Genomic DNA, 15,115 nt, shown 5'->3' with positions numbered 1-15,115 from the left:
CAGGTTGTCCTTTAAGAGAGCGATAAAAAAAAAGAACAAATAATAATACAAATACTTATTCATTACTAATTGATATCAATTAATACATATCAATAAATACAAATATACAGTTTTTAGTTGGCAAATGAATCCAGTGTAATATAAGTGTTGTCCTAGATCTTGAGAAAATGTTTGTTTTCATTGTTGGTGGAAACGTTATTTATTTCTTTCATTATTTGTGATTGTCTAATTCATTTGCTAATGGGTCTTGGAGTAAAAAAAACAAACATTCTCAAAGTACACTTATCTAAACACACCAGGAAGTTGTACCATATATGTTCAACAACATAAATAACTACTATTTTATTATTTTATTTCTGTGATCTGACCAGAAAGGACAATGTTTTTACGGAAATTGTCAATGATCAACAAGATCCCGGGGCATATGTTTTAAAGAAAAGGAAGTCCCTGAATAAAAACACATAATAAGAGCTTATAAAATAAGATAAGATAAGATATTCCTTTATTAGTCCCAAAATGGGGAAATTCACAGTATCGCAGCAGCAAAAATGCAAACAAGGTACATGGTAAAAGAAGAGCATCAGTATAATGATGACAGTAATAAAAATGACAAGAATAAAAATTTTAAAAATGAACAAAGTGAAGTGAAAAGGCCACAGTATTCAAATATACTAAGTACTAGTTATGGATTTAACTTTAGCACAACTGTCTTCTTTTGTCAGCTTATCGGATTGCAAAGAGTTTGTGTCTTGAGTCCATCCCAGACCAGAAGGTGGTGCAGGTTTACAACCTCGACTCTTTTCTGAAAGACCTTCTCCATTATCAGAAAATTATAGTTGGAGCCGTTGTTATAAGGCCAACAGATACATTTTGACTAAGCAGTTTCAAAACACGTTATAGATAAGTGCCATTATAAGTACAATTTAAGTGCTACCATTTGTTAGGGCTTCCGTTTGTTAGTCTTTTACTCAAGGTAGGGTCTATAGAGGTGTGTCTTGAGTTTTCGGCGGAAGATGTAAATGCTCTCTGCAGTTTTGATATCAACGTTCCACCATTTGAGAGGCAGGACAGCAAAGAGTCGCGATCTTGCCGAGTGCTTTTCTCTCAGAGAGGGAGAGCGGAGTGTGCGGGATGGAATGTAGGGTTTGACCATGTCCTGGATGTAGAGTGGACCCGATCCATTGACAGCATGGTATGTGAGAACCAATGTTTTGATGCACTAGATGCAGGCAGCCACTATTAACCAGTGAAAGCTGGGGAAAGCTTCCGGGAAAGCTGCAGAGGTCGCCAGGAGAGAGCTACAGTAGTCGAGGCGGGAGATGACAAGAGCCTGAATCAGTACCTGCGCTGGAATGAGTTTGACAGGACTGGTCTGAGGGTCACACATGTGGTGAATAAAATTTCAGAGGAAGAAACAGAGAAGCAGCACTTTTGAGATGTTGAAACAGAAAGACGTCTATGTGAAAACAATGTGCACATTGTGCAGAAATCTGTCAAAATCTGCAACTAAACATTTCTACCTTCATTGTGTCATCCAGTTAAGTCTTGAGTAACAAGAATCAAGCTGTTGCGAAACAACTCGACTGACAGCGTTCCTCGAGTTGTTGGTTTCATCTCTGTTTAATACTTTATCACAGGGGTGTCAAACCCATTTTAGGTATAGGGCCAAATACTCACCGCTTGGTGTCATTCATGTCAAGTAAGAAATGACCAAACAAGTACTCATAATGAATGTAGTGAAGGTAAAATAGGGTCTGTGATACTCTGGAAAATAATATTATTATTATAAGAACTGATATAACTGACAAAACTACATGCTGGACAGTGTATGTAGTGGATTGAAAAGTGCCATATTTCTTTCTAATGGGTAATTAAGTAGAAGTATACAGTGGTATTAAATGGGAAAAATCATATAAAGTACCTGTGAATTGTAAGTACACCATGAACTCTTGATTATGAGCATTGAATTGATGTGTGTGATCTTTGACACACTTCTTTTACTTCTGAAAATGAATCACGAGTTCTAAGGGAGGGAAATACATGTGCATGGGAGTAAACCAATGGGATGTGATTGTTATGAAGACGAATATGATCTAATATCTTGTGATTGGCTGGATACATACAGTGAGACACATATAAAGAACACAGGACTTTGATGTTTCCGTTGATTGGAACCATTTCTTTTTTTCATTGAATCATTGCTGTAGTGGGTCTCCAGGTAACACTTTTTATTTATTTGTATAGATATGTACCTCTGCAGAATATGGAGGGAAAAAATAGTTGAAATCGTTGTAAACATAACTATGAAATATTGTGAATACTAAAACTGTGAATGCACTCTTTGCTTCTGCTAAACAGAATCATGTCTCATATTTCAAGAGAAATTTAACCCATTCAACATTAAAGTTAGAATACAGATAGAATTCCAATAGCGCACATATTTCCACTAGTAATAATAAATAAATAGCTATGTTATTTCCACCAGAATAATGAAACCCATCACTTTCCTTCTCCTGCTCCTCCTAGAGACACGCTCGGCTCACACTTACGGTAAGTTGGATCTGAGAGTGTGTGTGTGTGTGTGTGACGTGTTTATTGTCGATCAACGAATTTACCTTTTCATATAAAAATTGTATAATTTTTGTTGTGCTGTAAATGGACTGCATTGGCAGACCAACATCATTTCTGACATGTGGCTTATTAGATTTAAGCTGAAGGGAACAAATACAAAGTGCAACATGTTTATGTTGTCTGTACTATGTGCTTACGTCTGCTTACGTTCTACTTCATTTAAGATGGGAAGTTCTCACTAAAGCTCTTATTATGAATTAAGTGTTCATTTCCCCATGCGTCCCAACTGTAATACCACAACGGCCCACTAAAGTGTCGCACCCCACAGTTTGAGAAACACTCTCTTTTGTGTTTTTCATCCGTCTCACAGAGAACGTGGCCTTGCGTGGAAAGGCCACTCAGTCGGACCGGTACGGGCACGACTTTTCAGCGGCCTACAATGCGATCGATGGAAACCCTGATTCTCATTTCCATTCCGGATCCTGTACCCACACGGACGATCGGACCAACCCCTGGTGGAGGGTGGACCTGCTGCGCCCCTACACCGTCACCTCCATCGTCATCACAAACAGAGCAGACTGCTGCAGGGAGAGGCTCGACAGGGCGAGGGTTCACGTCGGCAACTCTTTAGATGACAACGGTGCTGCAAACCCAGTGTAAGACTATGTATATATATATATATATATATATATATATATATATATATATATATATATATGTATACCAGAACAACTTTATTTGATTTTGTATGCATTGTTACCAAAGTCGGCTCTCAAACGTAACAGGAACAAATAACCCAGACTTGAAGGTGCTGAAGTGATATTTACATCATTAATATAGCGGCAAAAACCTTTTTAGCTACAGATTTAGTTGAGTGAAGTTCTTTCTGTGTGTGTGTGTGTGTGTGTGTGTGTCTGTGTGTGTGTTGCCATCTCATTTCTGTGTTGTCATAGCCCCACCGGGTAGCTTCCCTCTTTGTTTGCGATGCACAGTTAGCTGCAAGATGCAGGCTCAGCTGTCACCACATGGAGGAGACACATTTATGGTTCCTTTAGATTCCACTTCCCAAAAATGTCCTTTTTCTTTTGATGGAAGTATAGAGAATTTCAAAAAACAACAAGCTCGTCCTTTTCATCTTCATGTTGAAGGACTACAAGTATGAATGTGATCGAAGTGATGTTTTATTTCTCATTCATCTCTCTCTCTCTCTTTTAGTGTTGGTACAATTGATAGAACTGATCAAGGAGCAACAATCACTCTGACTTTGACTAAACATGCGGATGGACGTTACGTCACTGTGGTTCTACCAGGATCAGGGAAAATCCTCACACTCTGTGAAGTGGAGGTCTACGGGTACCTCGCCCCGACTGGTGAGCGCTTCAGCTACTACTGAAATAAATAACATGGAACCAGTTTTATGTTATTTATTTTGTTTATTTAAAAAATAATCATACCATAAGTTTACCTTTCTTTTCATTACCTATTTTTCCTTGAATTTCTCTACCTAAAATATTTTTACTTTTTTAAATATATTTTTGACCTAACATTTTTAGTTTTCAACATGAGACTTAAACCCAACATATTTAGATTTATTTTAAAAACCTTTTCTGAAGTTTTAATTTTAAAATGTTTCTTACATGACATTTTTCGACCTAACATACTGACTTTTTCTTCAAAACTTTTTTCAACCTAATATTTTTTTACTTTTCTACCATTGATTTATTTTGAATGCTTGTATATGGAAGTAAATCTGTGTCATCGGGGGTTGAAATAAAAAGTTGGTTGAATTTCTAGCACTGAATATTTATGCATTGAAATTATTTACCTGAATGTTTTTCAACATTAAAACACCACAAAAAAATTCAACCTAAAAAAAAAAAAATGTTGAAATATTCGAAATGGAGGCTACAATATTCAACCCAAAAAAATTCAACCTTGAGACACCAACATCCAGGACACTAAGGAAGAGCAATAGATTCTAGATTCAAGATCAGGAGCGTGCGTCAAGCAAAAGGAGCGAGCACCCAATACACCTTCGGCTTCGGATTGTATCCATGTCCCATAATAACGGGGCTTTAACTCTTCTTCATGCCATCAGTGTGGTTTGCGTCTGTAAGATTCCGTAACGGACAGCTGACATTTGTACATTAACAGACTGTGTTGGACATGAACTGAGCGGAAGTTAAACGAGAGCGTACAGCCGCTCAACTTTTTATTTCAACCCCCGATGACACAGATTTACTTCCATACTTGTAGGCTACATTTGCATCATGAATAATTATAGCGTTAATGGTGTCTAATCTTCTCTCTCAGGCCTCCCAGATTTTTATCTGACATTCACAGTTGAACTCGCCACATCTGAGCGATACTTTTATCCTCTCATTCATGTCGGTGTTTGCAGGAGAGAACCTGGCACTGGGAGGAAAAGCCTCCCAGTCGTCCCTGTTCACGTTCGGCTCCGCCTTCAACGCCATCGATGGGAACCCCGGCAGCAAGTGGGAGGACGGCTCCTGCTCTCACACCAAAAACGACGTCAACCCCTGGTGGCGACTGGACCTGCGTAGAACCCACAAGGTGTTCTCTGTGAAGGTAACCAACCGAGAGGAGGAGTCCGAGCGACTCGACGGAGCCGAGATCCGCATCGGGGATTCCCTCGCCAACTTCGGCAACGACAACGCCAGGTACTTTACCTCGAGTCCACTGAGTGTGTGAGCTGGTGTGAGTTGTCATGGTGACGGCACACATCAGTGAGGCTGTAAAGCGTGTTGGTCTCCCTCGCCAAAGCAGCAGAGACGAACCGTTTTTGGACCTAAAGTAATGAGTGTTCCTCCCGCCAGGTGCGCTGTGATCAGCAGCATCCCATCGGGGGGCGTCAGTGAGTTCCAGTGTAATGGGATGGACGGTCGCTACGTCAACGTGGTGATCCCCGGAGAGGAGTTTCTGAGCCTGTGTGAGGTGGAGGTGTACGGCTCCCCTCTGGATTAGAGACAAAGGCGTCAACCATACAAACCAATAATAAAACATATCTTCACTAAATCTTGACAGCGAAATTATGTTATCGCCCTACTGGTGCGTATGTTTTCATTTGTAAGAGTTGTTGAGTCTTTTTATTTAAATCATCTATACTGAAATTTACACTGCCTTTCTTTCATTTTATCCTTATTGGTCTGATGTTCATAGTTTTTCTTACGTTTAAATTTTCATCCACCGCAGAGTGGGTTGAGTTTTTATATTTCTGGGCTGTAGACTTGAATCTGCAGCAAGATGTCACTCCTAAAAAATTAATTTTATTGCACCATGACCAAATAACTTCTTCTGAGTAGTGAAAGATATTCAGTCTTTATTTACATTAATATTATTTCTTAATATAACAGAGAACTCCCACGTCAACTGTAGTTCTTCCCAGGTTGTAATCCTCAAACCCAGAATTTAAATTAAACATTGCAAATAGACCAGTTTGGAAGAACCGTGGTTAGTTTGCAGAGATAGTCTCAAAAGACCTCCGCACTACCTCTGCACTGGAGACGTACAGTCCTATAGACCTGACATCTTTAACTATTGGATACATGATTAATACTCTCCTGCCCTCAACCAGTAACAATATATTCTCAAATGTAGAAACCTTAGAAATAGCAGTAAACCCTGAATACCCATGTATTGCATTGGCTTTTTTCCCATCGACCTTGACCAACTGGGTGGTCTCCCTTTCTAAATAAATCAGTAGCTAAAACTGATTGAGGACAAACAAGGAAGCAAGCTTTGAGAGAAAATATTAACCCAGGATGTGCTAAACCAGCTCAATGAAGCCGTTCATAAGTCACCATGTATTTCAACATATACACTTGTGTTAGTAGGGATGTATATATATATATCGGTATGAGTTCAACAACTCTGTGACCTAAACTCAATTGACCACCTCTGGATAGACCCTGAAAATGGCTGTCCACCAACGTTCACCATCCAACCTGACAGAACTGGAGAGGATCTGCAAGGAAGCATGGCAGAGAATCCCCAAATCCAGGTGTGGAAAAGCTTGTTCCAAGAAGACTCATGGCTGCACTGGCTCAAAAGGGTCTGAAAACGTATGACCATGTGATATTTCAGTTTTTCTTTTTTAACGAATGGCTACAATGAAACAAACGTGAAACATTTTAAAGGGGTCTGAATACTTTCCGTACCTACTGTAGGCGCTAGGAGACAGAAGGGGGGGGGGGACCAACAAGGTCAACAAGAAAAATGTTTAAACCAGAGGTCACTGACAAACTTAGAAGAAAAATACTTTATTTTACTAATTTACTTTATAAGTTGAATACAAACGTTCTGTAAGCGCTAGAAGACAGAAGGGGTTCAACGAGTTGGAAAATAAATATTAAATAAATAAATTAGTAGCTAAAACACTGAGGAGAAACACTTGTGAGAAAATATTAACCCAGGATGTGATAAACCAGCTTGATGAAGCCATTCATAAGTCACCATGTGTGGCCTTAACTGTAGATGAGTCCACTACCACAGCTGTTAGGGGGGGGTCCCTACAGTGCATAAAGTACCTTTACCTGAAGATGGAAAGCAGGATCTACCATGTTTCACACAGGGAATGTGATAAAAATGGTTCTATAATCCAGCATATATTCATGTTAAAATAATTTTTAGGGAATTGTGTTAGTAGATAGATATATATCTCTAGGTAAGCGCTAGGAGACAGAAGGGGGGGGGGGACCCAGCGAGATAGAAAGAAATGTATAAACCAGAGGTCACTAACTGGCGGTCGCAGAAGAAAAAACATTTATTTCAAGTTGAATACAAAAATAAAAAATGCCAGGTGGCAAAACAGGGATCAGCAACAAGAGCGAAAAAACCCCTCAATGAACTGAAAAGAGACACAAGACACACACACGTTTTAAATACATGATCCTGACCTTAGGCTTTTGACTTAGACATCTTCTCTTTACATTTCATTTGAATACCCCAGGTATAAACTAATGTGCTCTACCGTCGCCTCATTAGTGTCTTTCTGACGAGAGGAAAATCTTTTTTTATTGAGTCTTTGTTGATCAAATAAACCTCTGTGGATTGAAGAATCTGAATCTCCAGTGTGTTCTGTGGGTGTGCTTGACTGAAAGTTCCTGGCATGTGGGGGTGTGTGGGTCCTCATCACCACTCAGATAGATAAACTAAACAAGTTAGAGAATTGAAAAATAGTTAAAACTGTAAATAATAAATCCAGAACAAAGTACATCCGAACTCTTGGTCAATGATATTGAATCGCGATGAAGGGAAATACGTGTGAATGGGAGTAAACCAATGGGATGGCATTGTGTTGAAGATGAATATGATCTTATGTCTTGTGATTGGCTGAAAACATTCAGTGAGACACATATAAACAACTTGATTTGATTTGATTATATTTCAGTGGTTCGGAAGCTTTTTTCTTTTTCACCAAATCATCCGACTGTCTTCAGGTAACACTTTATTTTGATTTGTTCCATCAGATCATATTCTGTCATTTTCTGAGTATCTTTTACATAGAAATATGTACTTCTACAGAATATGGAGGGAACTAATAGTTGTAATAGTTGTAAACATAACTGTGAAATGTAACTGAACGCTTAAACTATGGATACACACTCTTTCCTTCATCTAAACAGCAGTCTCCATGTATGAAATTATATCTTTTATTGTTATAGACATTCAACACACTCAATAATATAAGTACAATATAGTTAACAAACAGTTACAAATAATATTGAATTAAAATCTGTTTAATTTGAAGCCACCAGAATAATGAAAGCCATCACTTTCCTTCTCCTGCTCCTCCTGGAGACGCACTCGGCTCACACTTATGGTAAGTTTGACCTGTGTGTGTGAGACGTGTTTACTGTGAAGCAGTGTGTTGTGCTCTCAGGATCATTGTAAAGTCATTAGCCCAGATGCTGATTAAAGCGTAACAATTAAAAACCACCTCCCTTTTAATCTCTTTTGTGTTTTTCATCCGTCTCTCAGAGAACGTGGCTTTGCGTGGAAAAGCGACTCAGTCGACCCGTTTACCGCACGCCCTTTCAGCGGCCTACAACGCGATTGACGGAAACCATAATTCTAATTTCGAATCTGGATCCTGTAGCCACACTGAGAAACAGACCGACCCCTGGTGGAGGGTTGACCTGCTGCATCCCTACATCATCACCTCCATCGTCATCACGAACAGAGCAGACTGCTGCAAGGAGAGGCTTAACGGGGCGAGGGTTCACGTCGGCAACTCTTTAGATGGCAACGGTGCTGCAAACCCAGTGTAAAACAATAAATATATATAAAGATACAGTATATATCATATACTATAATAACCTTATTTGTATTATGAAAAACGCCGGCTCTCAAATGTAACAGGAACAAACAAACCCAGAGACTTGAAGGTGCTGAGGTGATTTTCTCATCATTAATAAAGCACCAAAAACCTTACAGTTAAAGATTAAGAGGAGTAATGTCTAGATGAGCAAAGATCAGAGCCAGGTTCCCGCTAGCTGGTTCATGTGTCATTGACTCTAATACATGAGGGATAATAAGTTGTCATGAAACAAACAACAACATCCCTTTTTCTTTCATGCTGAAGGACTATAATATGTGATGTTTTATTTCTCATTCATCTCTCTCTCTCTCTGTTAGTGTTGCTACAATTGGTACAACTGGTCAAGGAGAATTGATCACTCTGCCTTTGACTGGACATGTGGAGGGACGTTACGTCACTGTGGTTCTACCAGGACCAGAGAAATACCTTCACCTCTGTGAAGTGGAGGTCTACGGGTACCGCACCCCGACTGGTGAGCATGGACATGTGTAGCCAAGAAAAACCTCTGTTATTACAAAACAATAAGCGCCCTCATGCAAAGCTACATCGCTGACGTAGTAAAGTACAGCCGCACGTTCACACGTTAAAGTGCGTTCTTAAAAAGATTATATTTTATCTCATCAAAGTCATCTGTCTTGACTGTTTTCAAGTGTATTTTAAATGCTGTGTTTGTTGACCTAAAGTCATTTGTGTTTCTTCCCTCACAGGTCCGGAGTGATCCAGAGCATCCCATCGGGTCACGTCGGTGAGTTCCGTCAACGTGGCCCTTCACGGAGGAGAGTTTCTGAGCCCGTGTGAGGTGGGGGTGTACGGCTCTCCTCTGGATTAGGGATGAAGACGTCAACAACACAAACCAAACCAATCAAACATCATTTCTTTAATAAACCCTGTGATTACATTTTCAAATTATTTTTTAAGGCACTACTGGTGCGTATGTTTGATTTAAAATGCTGTTGTCTTTTCTTTGAAATCATCAATACTGAAATAAAATTCAATCATTTACACTGCATACAATTCTCGTTTCATCCTTGTTGGTCTGAAGTCAAACGTTTAAAAAAAAACATTACGTCACGTCTATGCTAATGCTAATTAGCGATCCTTGCGTACTAACGGACACATTTAATTGAATTCACTTCATATGGATTCGTTTTGCGCTCAAATAATGCAGCGCTGTTGTTTCGTTTGTTTACCGCCACTCGTTCGTTGGATCAACTTTTGATTTAACTTTTTGATCCAAGATGTCCTTTGTTTGTCCGGAGTTTCTTCATTTTTGAACAGGACATGACCTGGAGATCATTTGTTCCGTAGTAGTTTATCCAACTCTTGTGAGTGTCTACAGTCTCAGACCAAAGGCCCCTTGACGGGTTTGGGACCCTTCAAGACCCTGAGTGTCTCAAGTGCTCCTTTTATTCTCTCTGCATTTATTATGCGGTTATTTTCCGTTGTGTGTGTGTGTGTCTCATGTTTACTGTGAGTTGTGGGTGCACATTTAACTCTCTGCTGGATGTGTGTTGCCACACGCAGTATTTAAACTTTCCCTGCACTCAAGCGTGTGGTAACGGGTGTGATAGATTCATAGTCTAAGGGTTACACATGAGGTGAATAACCTTTCAGAGGAAGAAACAGAGAAGTAGCACTTTTGAGATGTTGAAACAGAAAGACATCTATGTGAAAACAATGTGCACATTGTGCAGAAATCTGTCAAAATCTGCAACTAAACATTTTTACCTTCATTGTGTCATCCAGTTAAGTCTTGAGTAACAAGAATCAAGCTGTTGCGAAACAACTCGACTGACAGCGTTTCTCGAGTTGTTGGTTTCATCTCTGTTTTATACTTTATCACAGGGGTGTCAAACCCATTTTAGGTATGAGGCTACATGCTCACCACTTTGACGTCGATCCCTCTGGTCTAACGCTTGAGCTCACTTACAGAGTTCGACCCCCTGTGGACTTTTTAAGAATAGCAGCAACTTTTATGAAAATGCAATTTATCTTGTCTTTCTGTCATTTTTACACTTAGCAAAGTCATCCGGCGGGTCTTATGTTTCACACCCCTGCTTTATTAGTTCATTTGACCCTGTTGTACCAATCCTCCTGCTGCAATGGTCCATTTCAATCCAGCCAGTCTGCAGAGGGCAAGAAGGATGTCCAGTAAGAAATGACCAAAGAAGTACTCATTCTAGTTACTTTAGTGGAGGTGAAACATGCTCTGTGATACTCTGGAAAATAATGATATTAATATAAAAACTGATGTACTAAAAGCAGATTTAATGAATGAATAAAAAAAAACATGCTGGAGAGAGTGGCCCCGCTTGAGTTTAATATCTTTGTGATTTTATCAAATCACATCGATATTGGACTATTGAATTGATGTGTGTGTGATCTTTGACACACCTCTTTTACTTCTGAAAATGAATCACAAGTTCTAAGGGAGGGAAATACATGTGCATGGGAGTAAACCAATGGGATGTGATTGTTATGAAGACGAATATGATCTAATATCTTGTGATTGGCTGGATGCATTCAGTGAGACTTGCAGAAAACAGAACACAGATTATATTCCAGTGCTCCGGAAGCTTTTTTCTTTTTCATTGAATCATCCGGCTATCTCCAGGTAACAGTTTTACTTTGTTCCATCAGATCATATTCTGTAATCTTCTGTGAATCTTTTATATAGAAATGTGTATTTCTGTAGAGTATGGAGGGAAATAATAGTTGGAATATTTGTGAAGTGTAACTGAATCCTTAAACTGTGTATACACACGTTTCATCCTTCATCTAAACAGCAGTTTTTATGTGGATAAAATTATATATATATATTTTTTTCATAGATATCCAACGCATCAATAATATAATTAGAATTTCAATAGCATACATATTACACAAGTGATAATGAATTTAAAGCTGTGTTATTTAAAACCACCAGAAATAATGAAACTCATCGCTTTCCTTCTCCTGCTCCTCCTGGAGACGCAGTCGGCTCACACTTACGGTAAGTTTGACCAGGAGGTGCATACGGTGGCCGAGAAGGTTCAGACAAATACAAAAGCCACAACACAACCGCAAATGCCACAGCACAACACGAACGCCGCAACACAACACGAAAGCGAAAACGGAAGTAACTAAGTAACTGCCCACGGGAACGAGCGTATTTTTGATGAACGGAGCTGGAGGATGCCAGATCGTTTAAGAAGTAAGTGAAACATGAGTCCTTGCAGCTAGTTAGAATTTAACTAACTATCGTTAGCTAAATGGCGCCACGCATATTTTAGCTAACGTTAGTTAGTTAAATTCTAACTCGTGTTGTGTTGCGGCGTTCGCGTTGTGTTGCGGCATTTGCGGTTGTGTTGTGGCTTTTGTATTTTGTGTTGTGGCGTTCGCGTAGTGTTGCGGCATTTGCAGTTGTGTTGTGGCTTTTGTATTTTGTGTTGTGGCGTTCGCGTAGTGTTGCGGCATTTGCAGTTGTGTTGTGGCTTTTGTATTTTGTGTTGTGGCGTTCGCGTAGTGTTGCGGCATTTGCAGTTGTGTTGTGGCTTTTGTATTTTGTGTTGTGGCGTTCGCGTAGTGTTGCGGCATTTGCAGTTGTGTTGTGGCTTTTGTATTTTGTGTTGTGGCTTCTGTATTTTGTGTTGTGGCGTTCGTGTTGTGTTGTGGCATTTGCGGTTGTGTTGTGGCTTTTGTATTTGTCTGAACCTTCTCGGCCACCGTAGGTGCACGTAGGTCACTTTGTTTATGCAAATAAATAAAAATCCTTGGAATCCTTTGGCTGCAGCACTGGCTTATCTGAACCCTCCAAATGTGGTGTCGCCCCCCCAAGACCAACATCCTCTTTTCTGCAATGTTGTAACAACTTCCTGCAGGATTCATGTATTGAGCGAAACAGTTTGCATGTGGCTCATTAGACTTTTCTCAGTTGAATATGTACTTTGTGTTTTATCTATTTGCATGTCTTCTCTTTACCAGCAGTGCGTTGTGCTCTCAGGATCATTGTACATTTATTAGTCGGGACCCTAAGCACAACAATTCGAAACCATCTCCCTTTAAATCTCTTTTGTGTTCTCCATCCGTCTCACAGAGAACGTGGCCTTGCGTGGGAAGGCGACTCAGTCGACCCGTTACGGGGACGAATACGGCTCGGCTTACAACGCGATTGATGGCAATCGAAACTCTTTTTGGCTCGCTGGCTCCTGCACCCACACCAAAGAAGAGACCAACCCCTGGTGGAGGGTGGACCTGCTGCACCCCTACACCGTCACCTCCATCGTCATCTCAAACAGAGCAGACTGCTGCGCGGACAGGCTCAACAGGGCCGAGGTTCACGTCGGCAACTCTTTGGAGAACAATGGTGTTGCAAACCCAGTGTGAGAATATTTATACTCTAAAACTAGACTAACTTTTATTCGTATTTGTATGCACTGTTACCAAAGCCGGCTCTCAAAGTCACGCGAACAAACGTGCCAGAAACGTGAAGTGATCTTCACATTATGAAATGAAATGTAAAGAAAGAGCTGTTTAGAAAGCCTTTAGACATCAATTTTCAATAAAAAAAAATCAACAAGCTCATCTCTTTCATCTTCATGTTGAAGGACTACATGTATGAATGTGATGTTTTATTTCTCATTCATCTCTCTCTCTCTCTTTTAGTGTTGGTACAATTGATAGAACTGATCAAGGAGCAACGATCACTCTGACTTTGACTAAACATGTGGATGGACGTTACGTCACTGTGGTTCTACCAGGACCAGGGAAAATCCTCACACTCTGTGAGGTGGAGGTTTACGGGTACCTCGCCCCGACTGGTGAGCGCTTCAACTACTACTGAAATAAATAATATCGAACCAGTGTGATATGTTATTCTTTTTTTATTTTCAATGCTTTGAGACTACTTTTGCATCAGCAATAATCATACCCTTAATTGTGTTTAATCCTCTTTACCTCCTACAGCATATCATTATTTGACCTTTTTTCCATTTATTTTTTCATGACATCTTTTAACCTAAAAAAAATATTTTCACCTAATATTTAAAAACTTTTTATTTTGACATGACTTCTTTTTGACCCAACATATTTAGATTTAACCTTTTATTTAGAAGTGTACCATGCATTGTAAATAATCCTTCCTCTCTCTCAGGCCTCCCAGCTTTTTATCTGACATTCACAGTTGAACTCGCCACATCTGAGCGTTACTTTTATCATCTCGTTCATGTCCGTGTTTGCAGGAGAGAACCTGGCACTGGGAGGAAAAGCCTCCCAGTCGTCCCTGTTCACGTTCGGCTCCGCCTTCAACGCCATCGATGGGAACCCCGGCAGCAAGTGGGAGGACGGCTCCTGCTCTCACACCAAAAACGACGTCAACCCCTGGTGGCGACTGGACCTGCGTAGAACCCACAAGGTGTTCTCTGTGAAGGTAACCAACCGACAGGAGGAGTCCGAGCGACTCGACGGAGCCGAGATCCGCATCGGGGATTCCCTCGCCAACTTCGGCAACGACAACGCCAGGTACTTTACCTCGAGTCCACTGAGTGTGTGAGCTGGTGTGAGTTGTCATGGTGACGGCACACATCAGTGAGGCTGTAAAGCGTGTTGGTCTCCCTCGCCAAAGCAGCAGAGACGAACCGTTTTTGGACCTAAAGTAATGAGTGTTTCTCCCGCCAGGTGCGCTGTGATCAGCAGCATCCCATCGGGGGGCGTCAGTGAGTTCCAGTGTAATGGGATGGACGGTCGCTACGTCAACGTGGTGATCCCCGGAGAGGAGTTTCTGAGCCTGTGTGAGGTGGAGGTGTACGGCTCCCCTCTGGATTAGAGACAAAGGCGTCAACCGTACAAACCAATAATCAATAATCATTTCTTTATTAAACCCAGTGATTGCGTTTTGAAATGACTTCTGTGGCCCTACTGGTGCGTATGTTTGATTTGAAAGGCTGATGTTGAGTCTTTTTATTGAAAGCATCAATACTGAAATAAAATGAACGCTTGTTGTTGTTTCAACTCGCACAACTGTGTGAATCATTTACACAAGGAGGGAATTCAACATAAATATATACACAGTGCAAACCTCTTCAACATTTTGTCATGGGAGGACAGCCTTATTCCAAAAGGGATTAAATTCAATTTTTCCTCAGAATTTTACACATAACATCCCACAATGACAAAGTGTAAAACGTTTAGAATTCATTTTGGAATACGAAAATGCGCTGTGAAAGC

At 40.4% G+C, this 15,115-nt stretch overlaps 1 protein-coding gene across 1 annotated transcript; it reads left to right on the top strand.

Annotated features, from left to right (window-relative positions):
* The first annotated feature begins 2,119 nt into the window (after nt 1-2,119).
* Nucleotides 2,120-15,097, top strand: si:ch211-215k15.4 (uncharacterized). Its single transcript, XM_062565556.1, has 15 exons — nt 2,120-2,218; nt 2,486-2,550; nt 2,942-3,227; nt 3,787-3,941; nt 4,973-5,252; nt 5,409-5,554; nt 7,982-8,030; nt 8,349-8,413; nt 8,572-8,857; nt 9,229-9,383; nt 11,838-11,903; nt 12,987-13,272; nt 13,556-13,710; nt 14,131-14,410; nt 14,567-15,097. The coding sequence occupies exons 2-15, from the start codon at nt 2,490-2,492 to the stop codon at nt 14,712-14,714; spliced, it is 2,418 nt and encodes an 805-aa protein (XP_062421540.1). The 5' UTR covers nt 2,120-2,218; nt 2,486-2,489; the 3' UTR covers nt 14,715-15,097.
* The last annotated feature ends 18 nt before the right edge of the window (nt 15,098-15,115 follow it).

Source organism: Pungitius pungitius, chromosome 11 (assembly GCF_949316345.1).
Source record: "Pungitius pungitius chromosome 11, fPunPun2.1, whole genome shotgun sequence".
In the NCBI taxonomy this organism is placed as follows: domain Eukaryota; kingdom Metazoa; phylum Chordata; class Actinopteri; order Perciformes; family Gasterosteidae; genus Pungitius; species Pungitius pungitius.
Note: the sequence above shows the minus strand (reverse complement) of the source record. Positions and strands in the feature narration are given on the sequence as shown.

Excerpts from the sequence above, each read along its gene's own strand:
- si:ch211-215k15.4 (XM_062565556.1), top strand. The coding sequence starts at position 2,490 with ATGAAACCCATCACTTTCCTTCTCCTGCTCCTCCTAGAGACACGCTCG. Across the intron at positions 8,031-8,348 it reads AATCATCCGACTGTCTTCAG|AATAATGAAAGCCATCACTT; the intron begins GTAACACTTTAT and ends TGAAGCCACCAG. Across the intron at positions 9,384-11,837 it reads CGGGTACCGCACCCCGACTG|AAATAATGAAACTCATCGCT; the intron begins GTGAGCATGGAC and ends TAAAACCACCAG.